At 23.0% G+C, this 18,205-nt stretch overlaps 1 protein-coding gene across 1 annotated transcript in view; it reads left to right on the top strand.

The window, feature by feature from the left end:
* Nucleotides 1–18,205, top strand: part of LOC117174758 (DNA polymerase alpha catalytic subunit) — an 81,778-nt gene that overhangs the window by 17,151 nt on the left and 46,422 nt on the right. The window contains exons 5-9 of the mRNA XM_033364106.1: nt 378–770; nt 7,150–7,512; nt 14,156–14,366; nt 14,445–14,713; nt 14,820–14,936. Coding sequence (XP_033219997.1) covers nt 378–770; nt 7,150–7,512; nt 14,156–14,366; nt 14,445–14,713; nt 14,820–14,936 — 1,353 coding nt within the window. The remainder of the gene's footprint in view (nt 1–377; nt 771–7,149; nt 7,513–14,155; nt 14,367–14,444; nt 14,714–14,819; nt 14,937–18,205) is intronic.

The following is an 18,205-nucleotide window of genomic DNA, read 5'->3' as shown; positions in this document are numbered from 1 at the left end:
CAACGAAATAGTATAATTCTAATTCAAGAAGATTGAATTTCTATAAAAAAAAGGATACATCTTCGAGAAAAAATTAAACAGCTACATTTTGATTTAAAAAAAAATTATTTCTAAATAAGAAAAAACTAATTTTCAATCAAATTATACGAATTTTTAACAAGGTACAGAAATTTCAACCAAATATTTGAATTTTTAAAGGAATTTTGAAAAAAAAGGAGAAATTAATCACCAAACTCAAACATTCTTCCACAAATTCGAATTTTCAATAAAATGCAGAAATTTAAAACCTAATATTTTAATTTTCAACTAAACTCAAACGGGCCACCTTATTAACGAAATTATTAAATGTCCAGTGTAATTTGGAACCTGATTTTCAGATACCCGATAATCTCGAATTTGGCGATTCGGAATTTACCGTTTGTAAGGTCGATTCTCAAAAAGCGTCGTCATTGGCGTGCGATACCTCGGACTTGGATATGTTCGATTCAGCCGACATAAGTCTCGCTTGGGAGGAGAATTTCCAACCGCAAATGGATGAAACGAAAGATTCGGTGGACGATAGAAATGTAACTCTGCCCATCATCACCAACGAAGCTAATGAATCAGTTTTTCGATTTTTCTGGTGGGACGCTTACGAGGATCCTTACAGGCAACCGGGAGTTGTTTATCTTTTCGGCAAGACGTTCGTCGAATCGACCAAGAAATACGTTTCTTGCTGTGTTGTCGTGAAAAACGTTCCTAGGAGAGTCTATCTTTTACCAAGGGAACAGGTAAGATTTTTTTTAATTTATAAATTAATTGTTGCATTTTATACATGAATTTTCAACCAAGAATAATTCGCAATTGAACAATCTTTTACTTTAAAAATTCTTCATTTTAGATTTTTAATTTTAAGCGTGTATGATTAATTTCAAAAATTTTAAAGCGCAGACTTGAAGACTGAAACAATGAAAAATTAAAAGCGTTTGGAGTTGAAAAATTTTGATAAGAAAGCAGTATTATTTTGTCAACTGTAAATATAAATAAGTGAATAAATAATTTTTCAAATGGATCTGTATATTTTCAACTATTTTCAATTAAAAAAATAACCTAATAATAATATATTCGCAATTAAAGGCTTTTATTTAATTAAAAATATACCCATTCAATTAACATTTTTTTTTAATAAAAGAAGAAGAATTATTTAATATTTAGCAATATTTGACTGGTAATTTAATACGAGTAAATTAAATTATAATGTTACAATTTTGATTGTTCTATTCAAAAAATGTTTAATTTGTAAGCAAAATTGTTTAATTTTTATGTAGAAATAATAATTTAACACTTATTATTTGCAGACAAAATTTGGATAATTTTAAGAGATATATAGAAATTTTGAAAAGATTCCAAATTAATTTAAAGCTTGAAATGATGTCAAGTAAATTAAACGAAGTGTTTGAAATTTTTGTTCAGTACTTCTAAACATATTTTTTAATGAATAGAATTTTTCCTACAATTTTGAAATTCTTTAAAATTTTTTTTTAATATTCTGCAGGGTGTCTACCCTACCTGAAAAAAATCTAGAAATGTCAGGGATTTGTTTTTTAAGGGGGGAATTTTTCTTAAACAGGGAATTTTTTCGAGAGCGTACTTAATTTTTTTTTAATTACGATATAAAATTCATTAACAGTAATTCCTTGTTTGTAAATGTTGCCTTATGTCACTGTATTTAACTATTGTGTTAAAAACTTTATTTTTGGTTTGAAATTAATTTTTTTTATTGACAATTTAAATATTTTACTTCTGGTTAAACATTGGTCGTTTTTTTTTCTTTGGCTGAAAATTAATTTTTTTGATTGATCATTTACCTATTCCAGTTGAAATTTTAATTATGCCGTTAAAAGTTTGTTTTATTTTTGTTGAAAATTAATATTTTAAACTAGAAATTTAATTAATTTAGTTGAAGATTCTATTATTGTAGTTAGAGATTCATCTTTTTGATTAAATATTCATTTTCTTAACTAAAAATTTAAATTTTGGTTGAAATTTTTTTTAGCTGAAATTCAACTACAGGGTTAAAAAATTGACTTATGTTAGTTGAGAATTCATGTATGTTGTTAAAAATAAAATTTATTTTTGTAGAAAATTAAGCTTTTTGTTTAAAAAATCGTCTTCTAAGTTGAAAAATTAAAAGATAAACTTGTTTGTTAAAAAGTCATCTTTATAATTTAAAATTCGCCCCTTTGGTAGAAAATATACTTTTTTGTGGAAAATTAATTTTTTAACAGAATATTGAACTTCTACTTTTTGCTGAAATTTGTTTTTTTTTGTTTCATTTAAAATTTATGTACTTTTTTAAAATATGGTATTTTTTTGTGAAGAATAAAATCTTTTTGCCTAAAAACTAATCATTTTACTTATAAACTTTTAACATTACAATTTTTATTGTTCTATTTAAAAAAATGTTTTATTTGTAAGCAACATTTGTTGAATTTCCATCTAGAAATTATTTTAAATATTCTGTTCAAATAATTTTTTAAAATGAAACATAATTTTCAATTTCCCTAGGAATATTAAGAAATTTTTTTTATGCTTGTAGAGCCTGTCACAATGCTTTAAAAGCATTCTAAATTTTTTGTTTGAAATCTGCAAAAATCTACGTTTTGTTTTAAATTACTCTAATTTTGTCTACAAATAATAATTGTTCAATTATTATTTATAAATCAAAATTTGAAGGAAATTTGATTAAATTCGAAGGGTTTTCTAGAATTTGTAGAACAAATTTAATTAATTTTAAAAGTTATTTAGAAGGTCTAAAAGAATTTTAAAAATAATTTGATTTTTGAGAAAATTAAAAAAAAAAGTTTAGATTAAAAAAATATGAAATGAAATTTCAAAGTTTTTAAAGAATTCTTAAATTATTTAAAATTCAAATCATTTAGATTCTAATTTAAGAGCTTTTAAATTGATTTTTTTTAAATTTTTAATCTTTCTAGCCTAAAATAACTTAATAATATCATTTCGAATTTTTTTAAAGTTCATTGATTGATTCTTTAATTTGGAGAATTGAAAATGTAAACGTGAATTTATATTTTTTGATCTTAATCTTGTATTTTTAACTCTGACATAATTATAATTAAAAGAACTTAATAAGTCATTTGAAAAAGCCGTCAAAATAATTTTGAGCGGTAACTGTAATTCTCAAAGCGTTTAGAATAAATAAATTTTGAAGGTTCTAAAATATTGAACGGGAAAATGACTAATTTTTTCGGCAGAAGTCAAATTTTTTATTTAAAAAAACTATCCAGTCGTTTTAAATGTCACTTGGTACAAATTTTAATGGAAAATTATATTTTTGAATGCGCGGTTCTAAAACATTTTAGTCTTCGAGGTCTTGAAACTAAATGTTTTCTTGCATTTATTTTTAGATTAAATCTTGGAGGTTTTGAATTTTAAATTTCACATTATTGTAGTTTCAAATTCAAATAATTATGAAAAGTACCAGGACTATTCTGATATTCAATAATTCAAAATTTTATATTAAAAGCCTTGACTTTTAATTTTCAATTTAATTATCTGATAATTGTCCGATTTTTAGTTGAAGATTTAAAGAAATAATTTCAAATAGAAAAATATTTTTTTGGAAAAATTCAAGAATGATTTAAACAGGGAAATTTGAAATTGAAAATGGAGTTTAAAATAAAAAAAGTTAAAAATTAAACTATCTGAAATTGATACACCAATAAATTAATAATTTAGGTAACTTTAAATTGTTACAATTGTAGATTTCAGAATTTACATGTTAATCGCTGAATTTTTAATTTTTCCCAATCATAGGTTTTAATTTTTGCAATTAAATTTGAATTGCTTGAATTTTAAAATTATAATTAGGGATTTAAAAATGATGAATTTTTAAGCTGTTTAACTTTGTCCTTAAATAATTAAAATTGTAGTGGATTTGAGTGTAAAAAAGTTTTAATATCACAATTTTTGCGATTAAATTTTTTCAGTTTTAAATGAAGTTCGCATTCCTTTAGGTTTTAATATTCCAGAGTAGACATTTTTTATTTTTAATGTTCCTTATTTAAAATTACTATTTGTTTTGGAAAAAATGTTTGATTTTTCAAGTCAATTTAATTAATTTTTTAATTTGAGAAAAATTGGTTTAATGAGCTTTAATTTTAAATTGTCATTTTTTTATGTAATAACAATTTAAAATTCTAAAATAATCAAAAGCTTTAACTTTGGAAGTTTCAGTAATTTAGTTTCCAATACTAAATTGTTGAAACTTAATCGCTTTGAATTAAGAATTATTCATGTTCAAGTTTTCCATTTTTAACGTCCAAAATTGAAATCTTAAAACATTCAATTGTTAAATGAATTTAAACAAAGTATTTCCATTTCCAACAAAGTAGTTTAATTTCCAACCAAAAAGGATCAACGAATAATCAGCAATTTTTAACAAAATCGTTGAATCCTCAACTAAAAATATTAATTTTCAGGAAACAAGATTAACTTTCTACCCAAAAAGAGGAATATTCAACCAAACACATGCATTTTCAGCCAAAAATGAAAGAGTTACATTTTCAGATAACAAAAATTAGGTTATTATCCCAGAAATTTAATTTTCAATAAAATAGTTAAATTTTTAACTAAAAAGATGAATTTTTAACAAAAAGAATTTTCCAACAAGCAGATTAATGTTCTACCAGAAAAGAAGAATTTTCAACGAAATTATTGGACTTTCAACCGAAAAATATGATTTTTAAACAAAAAAGTTCATTTCCTACGAAATATTTATATTTGCAAATAATTTGCTTGTTTTCTAGTAGAATGTTTAAATTTTTTACCAGAAAAATTTGAATTCTCAACAAAAAAGTTAATTTTGAAACAAATAGTTGAATTTTCAACTAAAAGAAAACAATATAATATTTATATTTTTAGTTAAAACAAATTAATTATCATCCCAAAATTAAACAATTTTTCAACCAAAGAGTTAATTTTTAAATCAAAGAAATGAATCTTCAAAAAAAAAGTTTTTAATCAAGTAAATTTTGAACAAAAAAAAAAGGTTTGTCAACTAAAATGATGAATTATTAACTAAATAAATGAATATTTAACAAAGTACTTCCACTTCCCACGAAGTAGTTGAATTTTCAACCAAAAAAGATGTATCTTCAACAAAATAGTTTGAATCCTCAACCAAAAGAAATCAATTTTTAACCATAATAATAAAATAGCTTCAACATTTTATTGAAAATCACCTAATTCTATCAGATTTTCCCTGACAAAACTTCTTTTATTGTGAGCGATTGAAAACAAATGATTTTTCCCGATTACCAAATTTTGAAAAATCATATCTCGAGATTTGCGTGTATCACATTGAAATAAAAAATACCTGTCGATTATTTTCATAAAAATATATGTAATAATTATGTTATATATTTGTTTGAATAATAAATTCTTTAAATTCTCCTGAATGATCTAAACATGCTCTGTTCGAGTTTAAATCAGGGTGGCTGCTCGACCGGGAAATGACCGGGAATTTTTTGAGACCGGGAAATGACAGTGATTTTTTTTTTTACCGGAAATTTTACGAATTTGTAGAAGGAAAATCTGTCCACGTTCGATTTCAACATTCTTGAAAGAATAAGTTGAATTGTTATGTTTTTCAATTATGCTATAATTTAACTTACAATGCGTAATTCAAAATTTGTTTACTTTGAAAAATTTTCCATTTAAAATTTGTATTTCTAAGCTTACATTTTTTAATTAATGAATTTTTAAATGCTTTCTTAAAGACTTGAATAAATAAAAAATAAAAGCCTTTGATGTTGAAAATTTTGGATAGAAACCATTCTTATTTAATAAATCAATTTTTTAAAATTAATCTGTACTTTAAGTAATAAAAAGCGAAGAAAAACGATTTTAAGTCAGTTCAAAATTTAAGAATTTCCAGATTTTAACGTTAAAACTTAAACGGTTACAGTTTGAAAGTCTTAGTCATTAAACAAATGTGAACGTGTGACTGAAAGTTTGTCAACTATTTTCAACTTAAAAATAACTTCATAATAATATATTCTTAATTAAAGAATTTTATTAAATTTAAAATATTGTTTCAGTCTAAAATATTCAATTGTTAACCCATTCAATTTAAAATTTTTAATTAAAAAAAAAATAATTATTGAATATTGAGCAATATTTTAATTTTTATTTAAGATATGTGAATTGAAACCAAATATTTAAAAGTAAAGAATCTTTAACTAAACTGTTTGAAGTAGAAAGCCTGGAATCGTTAAAATTTCGAAGAGCTTATAAACTTTGATTTTTACAATTTTAATTGTTGTATTTGAAAAATGATTACTTTGTGAGTGAAATTTTTTAATTTTGATTTGTAATTTACAAATAAACTTTTGTGGGAAAAATTTGAGTAATTTTAAGAGATATTTAGGAGTTTTAAAAAGATAAAAAATTTCAAAATGAAAAGTTATTTTTAATTTTCCTGGAATCTTAAGAAAATGTTTTTATTCTTTGGAAGCCTTTCACAATTCTTGAAAAGGTCCAAATTTTTTTGTTTAAAATCTGCGAAAATCTACATTTTGTTTTATATTAGGCTTAAAATTACTCAAATTTCGCCTACAAATAATAAATGTTCAATTGTTATTCATACATCCAAATTGTAAAGAAATTTTCTAAAATTTGCAGGATTTTCTGAAAATTGTAGAAAAAAGTCAATTAATTTTGACAGATTTTTAGAAGTTCTAAAAAAATTTTTAAATAATTTTAAATTTAAAACAAATTTAAAACAACTTCTAGATTTCTCAAGATTTTGAAATAAAATTTTGAGGCGTTCCAAGGATGTTTATACGCGTAAATTATTGAGCATTTGAATACAAAATTTTTAATAAAAAAACTTTTAAATTTCAATTTTAAAAGTTCAAAATTTAACAGTTCCACTTTGAGTGCTTTCATTTGCAACTCAGTTTTTATGACCTCAAGTGGAAAATTGTTTAGCTTTAGTGTTCCATTTTTTAATTTCATTGAGCGTGAAAAATGTTTGCGAACCGTGGAAAAACCGGGAATTTATTTCTTCGATTAAAACAGGCACCCTGTAAAATGCTGAGCATATTTTATTGTTGGATTAAGATAGAATAAAAATAAATCTTTCAGATTAAACCAGTATTGAAAGACGAAGAGCCGAAGGAAAATTCAATAGAGGACGTCTACGAGGAGTTTAGTAATTACGCGGGAAGAAATGGAATAAAGGAATTTCGTTCGTGTAAAAGTTCAAAGTTTTACGCCTTCGACCGTGAAGAAGCTCCCAAATATGCTGAGTACTTGGAGGTGAGATATGCAGCAACATATCCGCAAATGGATTCAACTTACAGCGGACGCACCATCGAGGCAGTATTTGGATCTTCTGTGAATGCATTGGAATTACTATTGATAGAAAGAAATATCAAAGGACCCTGCTGGTTGGATGTCAAGTGTCCAAAAGTCGAAAATAATCCAGTTACCTGGTGCAAATTACAGGTATTTTTAAAAAGACTTCAACTTTCTTATATGCAGGCTAAAAAAACATCATTTTTCAATCAATAGAGAAAACAAGTTTCACCAGAAATATTGAATATTCAAGCGAAAAACACGATTTTTTAACAAAGCAGGAATATTCATTGAAATAGTTAAATTTTTAACCCAAAAAGATCAATCTTCAACCGACACCATTAATTTTCTAATCAGAAACAGGGTGGCCGCTGGACCGGGAAATTTATTTTTTGACGGGAAATTTTACAAAATTTTTAGAATAAAAATGTTGTCCAACTTTAATTTCAACCGTTTTTTAAATAATTTTTCAAATTGTGATTTTTATAAATTATATATCATTTAGTTTAGAATGCTTAAGTCGACAATCTTTCACTTTAAAAATTTTCCATTTTAGATTTTCAATGTTTAAAAGCATATATTTTAATTTAAAAAATTTTTAAATGCAGTTTTAAAGGCTTAAAAAATGAGAAGTTTTTAAAATCGAAGATTTTTGTTATAACAAACAGGGTGGCCGCCGGACCGGGAAACCGGGAGTTTTACGAGTTTTCAGAAGAAAAATCTGCCCAAGTTCGATTTTAACAGTTTTTAAAATAATTAAAGGGCAGTTTTGAAGATTTAAACAATTGAAAATGAAAAGCATTTTGAAGTTGAAATTTTTTGATAATAAACAGTTTTATTTTATCAACTGTAAATATAGATAAATATATTAATTTTAAAATTTATCTGTTCTCTAAGTATAGAAATCTAAAGAATAGGGGATAAGAATTGAAATTAATATATCATTTATTCCGATAATTTTATTTTTAAATACAATTTTTCATGATTTATCAATAATATATTTTTAATTCAGAGTCTCAGGTCTTCCTTTATATTATTTTTTAAATTAAATTTAATAAATAAATTTGTTAATATATTATTTCTATTAATTTTTTTAGATATTAAAAAATTTTAACATGCGTTTTACTATTTTCATATTAAAAATAAATCCATAATAATAGTCATAATTAAAGGTTTTTATTAAATTTAAAATATTTTCAGTCTAAATAATTTAATTTTTATCTCATTTAATTTGAAATTTCTTAATGTATAAAAAGAATAACTAATTAATATTTAGCAATATTTCGCTGTTCATTTAAGGCGAGTAAATTAAAAACTAAATATTTAAAAGAAAACAATTTGAAACTGAATTGTTTTACATAGAAAGATTTGAATCTTTAGATTTTCGAAAAACTTTTAATCTTTTAGCGTTACAATTTTAATTTTCCTATTTAAAAAGTGTTTAATTTATAAGTGAAATTGTTAAATTTTGAAGAATCAATAACAATTGAACATTTGTAGAAAAAATTTGAGTAATTTTAAGAGATATTTGGAAGTTCTGAAAAGATTCAAAATTAATTAAAAACTTGAAATGATTTCAAATTATTTAAACGAAGTGTATTAACATTTTTTTCAGAACTTCTAAATATATTTTTAAATTAATCGAAATTTTCCTAAAATTTTTTAAAATCCTGCAAATTAAAAAAAAATCCTTAAAATCTTCCATCATTTTTCAAAGTGAAAAATCATTTTCAATTTTCCTAAGAATCTTAAGAAATTTTTTTTGTTTGAAGTCTTTCACAATTCTTAAAAAAATAAAAAAATTTTTTTTTGAAATCTGCAAAAATCTCAATTTTATTTCAAATTTGGCTGTAAGTATTTGAAATTATTTCAAGTTCTAAATTTAATTCGAATCTTTTTTAAACTTCTAAATATCTCTTAAAATTACTGTAATATTTTCACAAGTAATAAGTGTTCTATTGTTATTTATAAATTAAAATTTAATTTTTTTTAATTTACAGAATTTTCTAAAAGTTTTAGAAAAAGTCAATAAATTTTGAAATATATTTGAAAGTTCCGAAAAAAAATTCAAAAATTATTTTGAATTTGGAAAAATTTTAAACCACTTCTAGATTTCTCATGATTTTGAAATAAAATTTTTAAGCTTCAGAAGGATGCCTAGCTTATTTAAAATAAAAATAATTTAACTTTTAATTTAAAAACTGTTGACCTAAAAAAATTATTTTTCAATTTTTTATGGATCTAACTTAAAATTACTTAAAATAATATAATTTTGAACATTTTTCAAGTCACTGCTTGATTCTTTAATTTAGACTATTGAAAATATTAACGTGAATTTATATTTTTGGAACTTAATCTGAATCTTTAAACTCTATAATTTATAAAATTTCTAAATTTTGCAGTTCATTTATTACTGGATGTGGAAAAAAGGTTTAGAATATAGTTTGATTTTTAAAATTTTATTGGCCGTGAAAAATATTTTCGAACCGGGAAAAAAACCGAGAAATGACTGTGAAAGTTAAATATTCAACAAAATAGATACATTTTTTACCAAGACAAGAATTAATTCAAAAATGCATAACTTTCTGACGAGGTAGTTGAATTTTTAAACAAGGAGGTTAATTTTCTAAAAAAAAAGATTGACCAAAATGGATTAGTTTAATTTTCATTGAGAAAAATTAATTTTGAATAAAAAAAACAATTTTTTATAAAAAAAAGATTCATTTTGTACGATTTAGTTATATTTCATACTAAATTCTTGAAGATTCAAGCCAAAAAGACGAATTTTCTATAAAACAGTTGAGTTTTTAACCCAGGCATATGAATTTTCAACAAATAGTTTCATTTTCAGTTCAAAACATTACAATTTAACAAACAACAAAAAACTGATTTTCAATTAAAATTATGAATTTTTAAACAGAAAATTGTAGTTTTAAGAATGTAGTTCAATATTCGACCGAGGAGTTAAATTTTCAACTTAAAAAAATTAATAAAAAATAAAATAAAACAATTGGGTTTTATCAACAGACAAATTTTCAATAAAATATATTTTTCGTTTCTAGATTTTTGACACCAAATAGTTAAACTTTTCAATAAAGAAGGTTATTTATTAAATAAAAATGAAGTATGCATTTAAATTTTCTTTGGGGAGAATTATTTTTCATTATAATAAAACTAATGTTCTACAAAACAGTTAATTTAATGCCAAACAGTTGAATTTTGTATGAAATTGTTGAATCTTAAACGCCGAAAAAAAATCCCTTTAGAAAATAGTTCAACTTTCAACAATAGAGTCAACCAACAAGATTAATTTTCTAAAAAATAAAGATTTACCAAGAATGAAATAGTTAATTTCTCATTAAGAAGAATTAATTTTTAATAAAAAAAATTTCAGTTCAAAAAATTACCTTTTAACAAACAAACAAAACTAATTTTTAACTACAATGATGAATATTCAATAAAAAATTGTACTTTTAAGGAAGAGTGTTCAACATTTAATCAAGGAGTTAAGTTTTCAACCTGAAAAGGTGAATTAAAAAAAATTTTTTAATAAAAAATAACAATAAAAGATGGATTTTACCAACAAAAAACATATTTTCAATCAAATAATTGATTTTTCACCAAAGAAAAAAAACTGTTTTCTAACAACAACAAAAAACGAATTGTCTACCATGATCAATTTCCAAATTTTATTTGATTAATTTTTACTTTGAATGTTTTCTAATTTATTTAAACTAAATATCTGAATTTTTATATAAAAGAGGTCATTTTCTTAACGAAAAATGGAGTACGTAGTTAAATTTTTCTTAAGAAGAATTAATTTTCATTTTAAAAAGCGAATTTTTTATAACAGTTTAATTTTGTACATACATTTTTCATCAAATCTTTAATTTTTAACCAAGCTCATTAACTTTCTACTAGGAAAGAATTTTCAACAAAATGCATATATTTTTCTTTCAAATAATTGAATTTTCAACTAAGAAGATCAATTTTCTAGAAAAAAAAGATTGACCAAGAATGGAGTACTAAAATTTTTATTGAGATTTAATTTTTAATTAATTAAAAAAACAATTTACCATAAAATAGTTTAATTTTCGACTAAGTAGTTAAATTTTATACTGATTTGTTGAATATGCAAACCAAAAATACCAATTTTCTATAAAAAAAGTTGAATTATTAACCCGAAAATATAAATTTTCAGCAGATAGTTACATTTTCAGTTAAAAAATGAAATTTTCAATTAAAATTATGGATATTAAACCAAAAAATTGATCTTTTAAGAAAGTGGTTCAACCTTCAACCAGTGAGTTAATTTTTTAACCTAAAAACAGAATTCTAAAAAATGTTTTGATAAAAAAACCGTTCGATGTTAACAACAAAAACAAATTTACAATAAAATACTTGATTTTTACCGAAAGAAACAAATGATTTCCTAACTTAAAAAAAGGAATTCTTAACCAAGAAGATCAATTTCCAAATTTTACTTGATTAATTTTTGTTTCATACATTTTTCGTTTCTACATTTTTCAAACTAAATATGTCTAGTTTGAAATAAAAAAAATTATTTTTTAACGAAAAAGGGAGTACGCAGTTAAATTTGTATTGAGAATTAATTTTCCTAAAAAAATGAATTTTCTAAAAAAAAACAGTTTAATTACCAATTAGTTGAATTTTATACCAAATTCTTGAATTTTCAAAAAAAAAAAGAAACTTTAAGAAAGTAGTTAAACTTTCAACAATGGAGTTGCATTTTCAACTTAAAAAACCTAATTTTCAACGAAAAATGTAATTGTATATATTTTAACAAAATATGAATTTTGAAGCAAACAATTGATTTTCTATAAAAAAAGACAAATTTTCAACAAAATGCATAAATTTGTAACCAAAAAGATAAATTTTTAACCAAGAAGATTAATTTTCTACTCAGAAAAATGAATTCTCAACAAAAGGCATACATTTTTTGACAAATAGTTGAATTTTCAACCAAGCAGATTAGTTTTCTTAAAAAAAAAAAAAGATTTTTCAAGAATGGAGTAGCTAAATTTTCATCGCATAGTCACATTTTCAGTTTAAAAAAATTACTTTTTATAAAAACAAAATTAATTTTCAACTAAAATGATAAACCTTCAAGCAAAAAATGGTATTTTTATGAAAGTAGTTCAACACTCAACCGAGGAATTACATTTTCAAACAAAAAAATTGAATTAAAAAAAAAGACAATGTTTTAGTAAAAATAAAAAACAGTTGGATTTTACCAACGTAATATTTTTTATTGCTTGAAGTTTCAACTATTTGATTTTAAATTTTATGAGACCTTGAAAAATTAGGAAATGACAGAGAATTTATTTTTTTGACTGGGAATTTTAAAATTGAAAGAAAAACATCTGTCTAACTGTGATTTTAACAATTTTTTAAATTAAATAATTAGTTAAAATGTTATATTTTTTAATTATGATATCATTCAGTTTACAATGCTTAATTCGAAAATCTTTCACTTACCAATTTTCCATGATGACTTTTAATTTTTAAGTGTACATTTTCCATTTAAAGGATTTTTAAATGCATTTTTACAGATTTAAACAATTAAAAATTAGAAGCGTTTGAAATCAAAGATTTTTGATAAAAAACGTTTTTCGTCGATCAACTGTTAATATAAATTAATTAATTAGTTTTTAAATAAAACTATTTCTATTGTAAAGACTTATTATGTAAATAAATGTAAACGCCCGAATGAAACTTTAACAAATATTCTCAATTTTTGAGTAATTTCAAAATAATATATTCATGATTAAAGGCTTTTATTAAATTTCAAATATTATTTCAGTCTAAAATATTTCATTTCTAAATCATTCAATTTGAAATTGTTTATTAAGAAAAATAACAATTACATAATATTTAGAAATATCTGACTGCTTATTTATAATCAGTATTTATTAATTCAATATTTAAAACTAAAAGAGATGCGTAGATGTTTTCCAAAAATTCAAAATTAGCTAAAAATTTAAAATGATTTGAAATAATTTAAACTAAACGGCCTAATTTAAAACAAAATATACATTTTTGTAGATTTCGGACAAAAAATGTATATGATTTTTAAGCATTTTGAAAGGCTTCCGAAGAAGAAAAAACATTTTCAAGGAAAATTGAAAACGATTTTTTATTCTGAAAAGTTAATTTTAAGTGAATATTTAAAAAGATTTAGTAACATTTACAAAATTATTCAAAATTAATGTGGATGATTTTAGGGAATGTAGGAACTGTTTTAAGATTTAAAAATAAAATCTCGAAGGATTTTAAAGGTTTTTAAACTATTTAAAATTAAAATAATTTAACTATTAATTTTATAAGTGTTCAGTTAAAAAATATAATCTTTTCTATGTTTAATTTTTCTAACTTAAAATTGATATAATTTAGAAAAAATTTTTAATTCATTGATCGATTCTTCTTTAATATTTTTGAAACTGAATCTGAATCTTTGAAGTTTACAATTTATTAAAGTTTAAAATATTTAATTTGGAATTTTAAGTGCATTTAATTAAAAATTGTTCGCTTAAAAAGTGCCACAAGTTTTCATTTAATACGAGTAAATTATTGAGCATTTGATTACAATATTATTGAATTAAAAAAGGTTTAAACTTCAATGTTAAAAGTTTAAAATTCAAGTGTTCCACTTTAAGTCCTTTAATTTGCAACGCAGTTTTTATTAGTTGAAATGGATCAATTTTTAGCTTTCACTCAATTTTCCCTGTTTTTCGAGTATTCTGGGAACTGTAACGCATCCTTTTTTTCTTAGGTAAACTGCATGAAAATGGAGCACATTTCTTTTTCTCGTGAAGTTTCAAAAACTACAATTCCACCAATGGTTGTGGCTACATTGAAAATTCAATCAGCTTTAAATCCCAAGGGACAGTTGAATGAGATTGTGATGGTTGGAGTTTTGTTGCATCACAATTATCAGATTGATAAAGCATCTCCTAAACCTCCCTTCGAGAAGCATTGTTGCCGTGAGTTAAAAATACCCGAAGAAAGTTTAGTTTCAAATTCAATTTGAGATTGTAAATCATTTTTATTATTTATTTCAGTCGTAACTCATCCGAAAGATGTGCCTTGGCCTCTGCACGCAAAGGATAAACTTTCGAAAACAAAACACACAAAAGTGATCAGATGCGATTCAGAACGTGATTTACTCGAGGAACTGCTCACCATAATTCAGAATTCAGATCCAGATTTAATAATCGGTTATGATACTGGATTCCAGTTCGATCTTTTGATGCACAGAATCTATAATTTAAAAGTTTCTAGTTGGAGTAGGATTGGGAAATTGAAGAGATCCACTCCTCCGATGTTTAAGGCAAGATTGTCAACAAAATTAGATTAAATAACTTTTTTTTATAATAATTTTAATAGAATAATTGTTTTTTTGTAATAATACAATTTGCTTTTCTTACTCGTCACAGGGAAAAGTAAATTTAGGTGCAACATTTTGCGGTCGGCCTATTTGTGATATACAAACTTCTGCTAAGGAACTGAATTTAAAAGTTAGAAGTTACGATTTGCAGTCCCTCTGCGTTTCCGTAAGTATTTATTTATTGAGTAAATACACTTTTTATATTTGATATGGAATTATCATATTTTGCCTAATTTATGCGGGTTACATCCCGTGTAGAAGAAAAATCTGTTAAAGTTAGATTTCAACAGTTTTTTAAAAATAATTAGTTGAAGTTTTATCTTTTTTAATGAACAATTAAAAATTAACATTGAACAGTTAAAAATTAAAAGCCTTTGAAGTTGAAAGATTTTGACAAAAACCATTTTTATTTAATAAATAAATAACAAAAAGCGATTCGACAAAACGATTTTAAATAAGTTCAAAATTTAGGAATTTTTAGATTTCAACGTTAAGAATTAAACGGGTTCAGTTTAAAAGTCTTAATCATAAAAAATGTGAACGTCTGACTGCAACTTTATAAACTATTTTCAACTATGTTTCAGTTTAAAATATTAAATTTTTTACCCATTCAATTTTACATTTTTAAATTACGAAAATGATTAATTATTGAATGTTAAGCAATATTTGACTGTTTATTTAAGACAAGTAAATTGAGACCAAATATTTAAAAATAAACAATTTTAATTTTAATTGTTTCACATAGAAAGCGTTGAATTATTAAAATTTCGAAGAGCTTCTAAACTTTGAACGTTACAATTTTAATTGTTCTATTTAAAAAGTGTTTAATTTATAAGTGAAATTGTTAAATTTTGAAGCATAAATAACAATTGAACATTTGTAGAAAAAATTGGTGTAATTTTAAGAGATATTTAGGAGTTTTAAAAAGAGTCAAAATTATTGTGCAAATTTTAAAAATCTTTTTTGACAATTTCGTAATTCCTTTAAAACCTTTGTAAATATTCTCTTAAAATAATGTTTCAAAATGAAAAATTATTTTTAATTTTCATAGGAATCTTTAGAAAATGTTTTTATTCTTTTGAAGCCATTCACAATTCTTAAAAAGCTTCTAATTTTTTATTTAAAATCTGCAAAAATCTACATTTTATTGTAAATTAGGCTATTATTTAAAGTTTCAAATTAATTAAGTTTGAATCTTTTCAAAACTTCGGAGTATCTCTTCAAATTTCTCAAATTTGTCTACAAATAATAAATGTTTAATTGTTATTTAAACATCAAAATTTTAAGGAAATTTCTAAAATTTAAAGGATTTCCTAAAAGTTGTAGGAAAAATTCATTTTAATTTTGACAGATATTTAGAAGTTTTAAAAAAATTTCAAAAATATTTTTAAATTTGACCAAATATAAAACAAAGGGTAGATTTTTAAAGATTTTCAAATAAAATGTTGAAGCTTTTCAAGAATTTTTAAACTAATTAAAATAAAAATAATAGAATTTCTAATTTAAGAAGTGTTCAGTTAAAAAATTTCAATTTCCAGTTTTATCTAGCTTAAAATTACTCAAAATGATATAATTTAGAAAATTTTAAAGATCACTGATTGAGTTTTTAATTTAAAGAATTAAAAACGATAGCGTGGATTTATATTTTTTTATATTGAAAATTTTTAGTGCCTTCCATTTTATACGTGTAAATAAGTGAGCATTTGAATGCAAAATTTTCCAATTAAAACACTTTTAAACTTCAATTTTACAAGTTAAACATTCAACAATTCCACTTTAAGTACTTTCGTTTGAACCTCAGTTTTTATGACCTCCAATGGAAAAATGTTTAGCTTCAGTGTTCGATTTTTAAATTTAATTAACCGTGAAAAACGTTTGTGAACCGGGAAATTATTTTTTCAATTAAAATGGCCACCCTGTGAAAGCTTTTGAGAATAAAAGTTTTAAATAAACCACTTTGGAACGAGTATAATTGATTTTATTTCAATTATTGAGACTTTCAAGTTTGAAAGTACTGAAACTTGAATAATTGGATTGATTTAAATTTCGCAAATAAAAAGAAAAGTATTTGATGAAAGCTTTGTTTTTTTGAAAATACTTAAAATAATTGTATAATCTGTTTAATATGCTAGTAAAAATTAAATTAACGGCAAATGTAGGATTAATTGCTTTTTATTTTATTTGATGTGAAATCTGGTGTACAAGCCTTCCTAAATCTTGGTGAATTTTTTAAAAAAACTTCTGACATATTTTGAAATCTTAAACATTTTTTGGGATTCTTGAAAGGTTTGTGCAATCTGTTGGAATATTTTAAAATCTTCATATTCTGTTGGAATCTTTGAAAATGTACAAATTTTGGTAAAATCTTTAGAAATATTTTCAAATTTAAAAACTTTTGGATTCTTTGAAATCCTAATGAAATCTTTATGAAATCTTTGTGAAATATTTAAGATCTAAGATATTTTAAAATCTTTGAAATCGGAAATATTTTAAAATCTGTTGGAATTTTAGCAAAATATTTTGAAGTCTTTATGAAATCTTCTGAAATATTTTTTAATCTCTTGAAATCTGAAATATTTGGAAATCTTTAGCACCTTTTGGAATCATTGAAGTCTCATGAATCTTAGAGAAATCTTCATAATTATTTTTAAATTTTCAAACTGGGAATCTGTGAAATCCTTCTGAAATCCATTTAAAATATTTGTTAATATTTGTGGAATATACTAAATTTTTGAAATCTTAAAAATCTTGGTGAAACCTTCAGAAATATTGTAAAATTCTTGGTATCTTTGAAATCCTTCAGAAATCTTTGTGAAATCTTTTGAAGCCTTTGTGAAATATTCTGAAATATTTTGAAATCTCTTGAAGTTTTTGAAAACTGAAATATTTTGAAATCTTTATTACCTTTTGCAATCTTTCAAATCTTACAAATATTTGTTAGATATTTGAAACCAAATATTTTGAACCTTTGAAATCGGAGATATTTTGAAATCTGTTGGAATCTTTGAAATGTTTGTGAAATATTTTGAAATCTTTGTGAAATATTTGAAATCTAAAACATGTATAAATATTTGAAATCGGAAATATTTTGTAATCTGAAATATTTGTGAAATAATTGGAAATCTTTGTGAAATTTCCTGAAATATTTTAAGATATTTACCTTTTTCAATCTTTGAACTCTTACAAATCTGTTTGAAATATTTGAAATCAAAATATTTTGTAATCTTTGAAATCTCAAATATTTTGAAATCTGTATTACCCTTAGCTATCATTGAAATCTTACAAATCTTGGTGAAATCTTCATAAATATTTTAAAAATTTCAAACTGTTGAAATCTTTGAAATCCTTCTGAAATCTCTGTCAAATATTTTTTATTATTTGGGAAATATTGTAAATCTTTGAAATTTTAAAAATCTTAAGAAATATTTTCAAGTT

This window comes from Belonocnema kinseyi, chromosome 6 (assembly GCF_010883055.1).
Source record: "Belonocnema kinseyi isolate 2016_QV_RU_SX_M_011 chromosome 6, B_treatae_v1, whole genome shotgun sequence".
NCBI classification, from domain to species: Eukaryota; Metazoa; Arthropoda; class Insecta; order Hymenoptera; family Cynipidae; genus Belonocnema; species Belonocnema kinseyi.
This window is presented reverse-complemented; position numbering and strand designations above follow the sequence as displayed.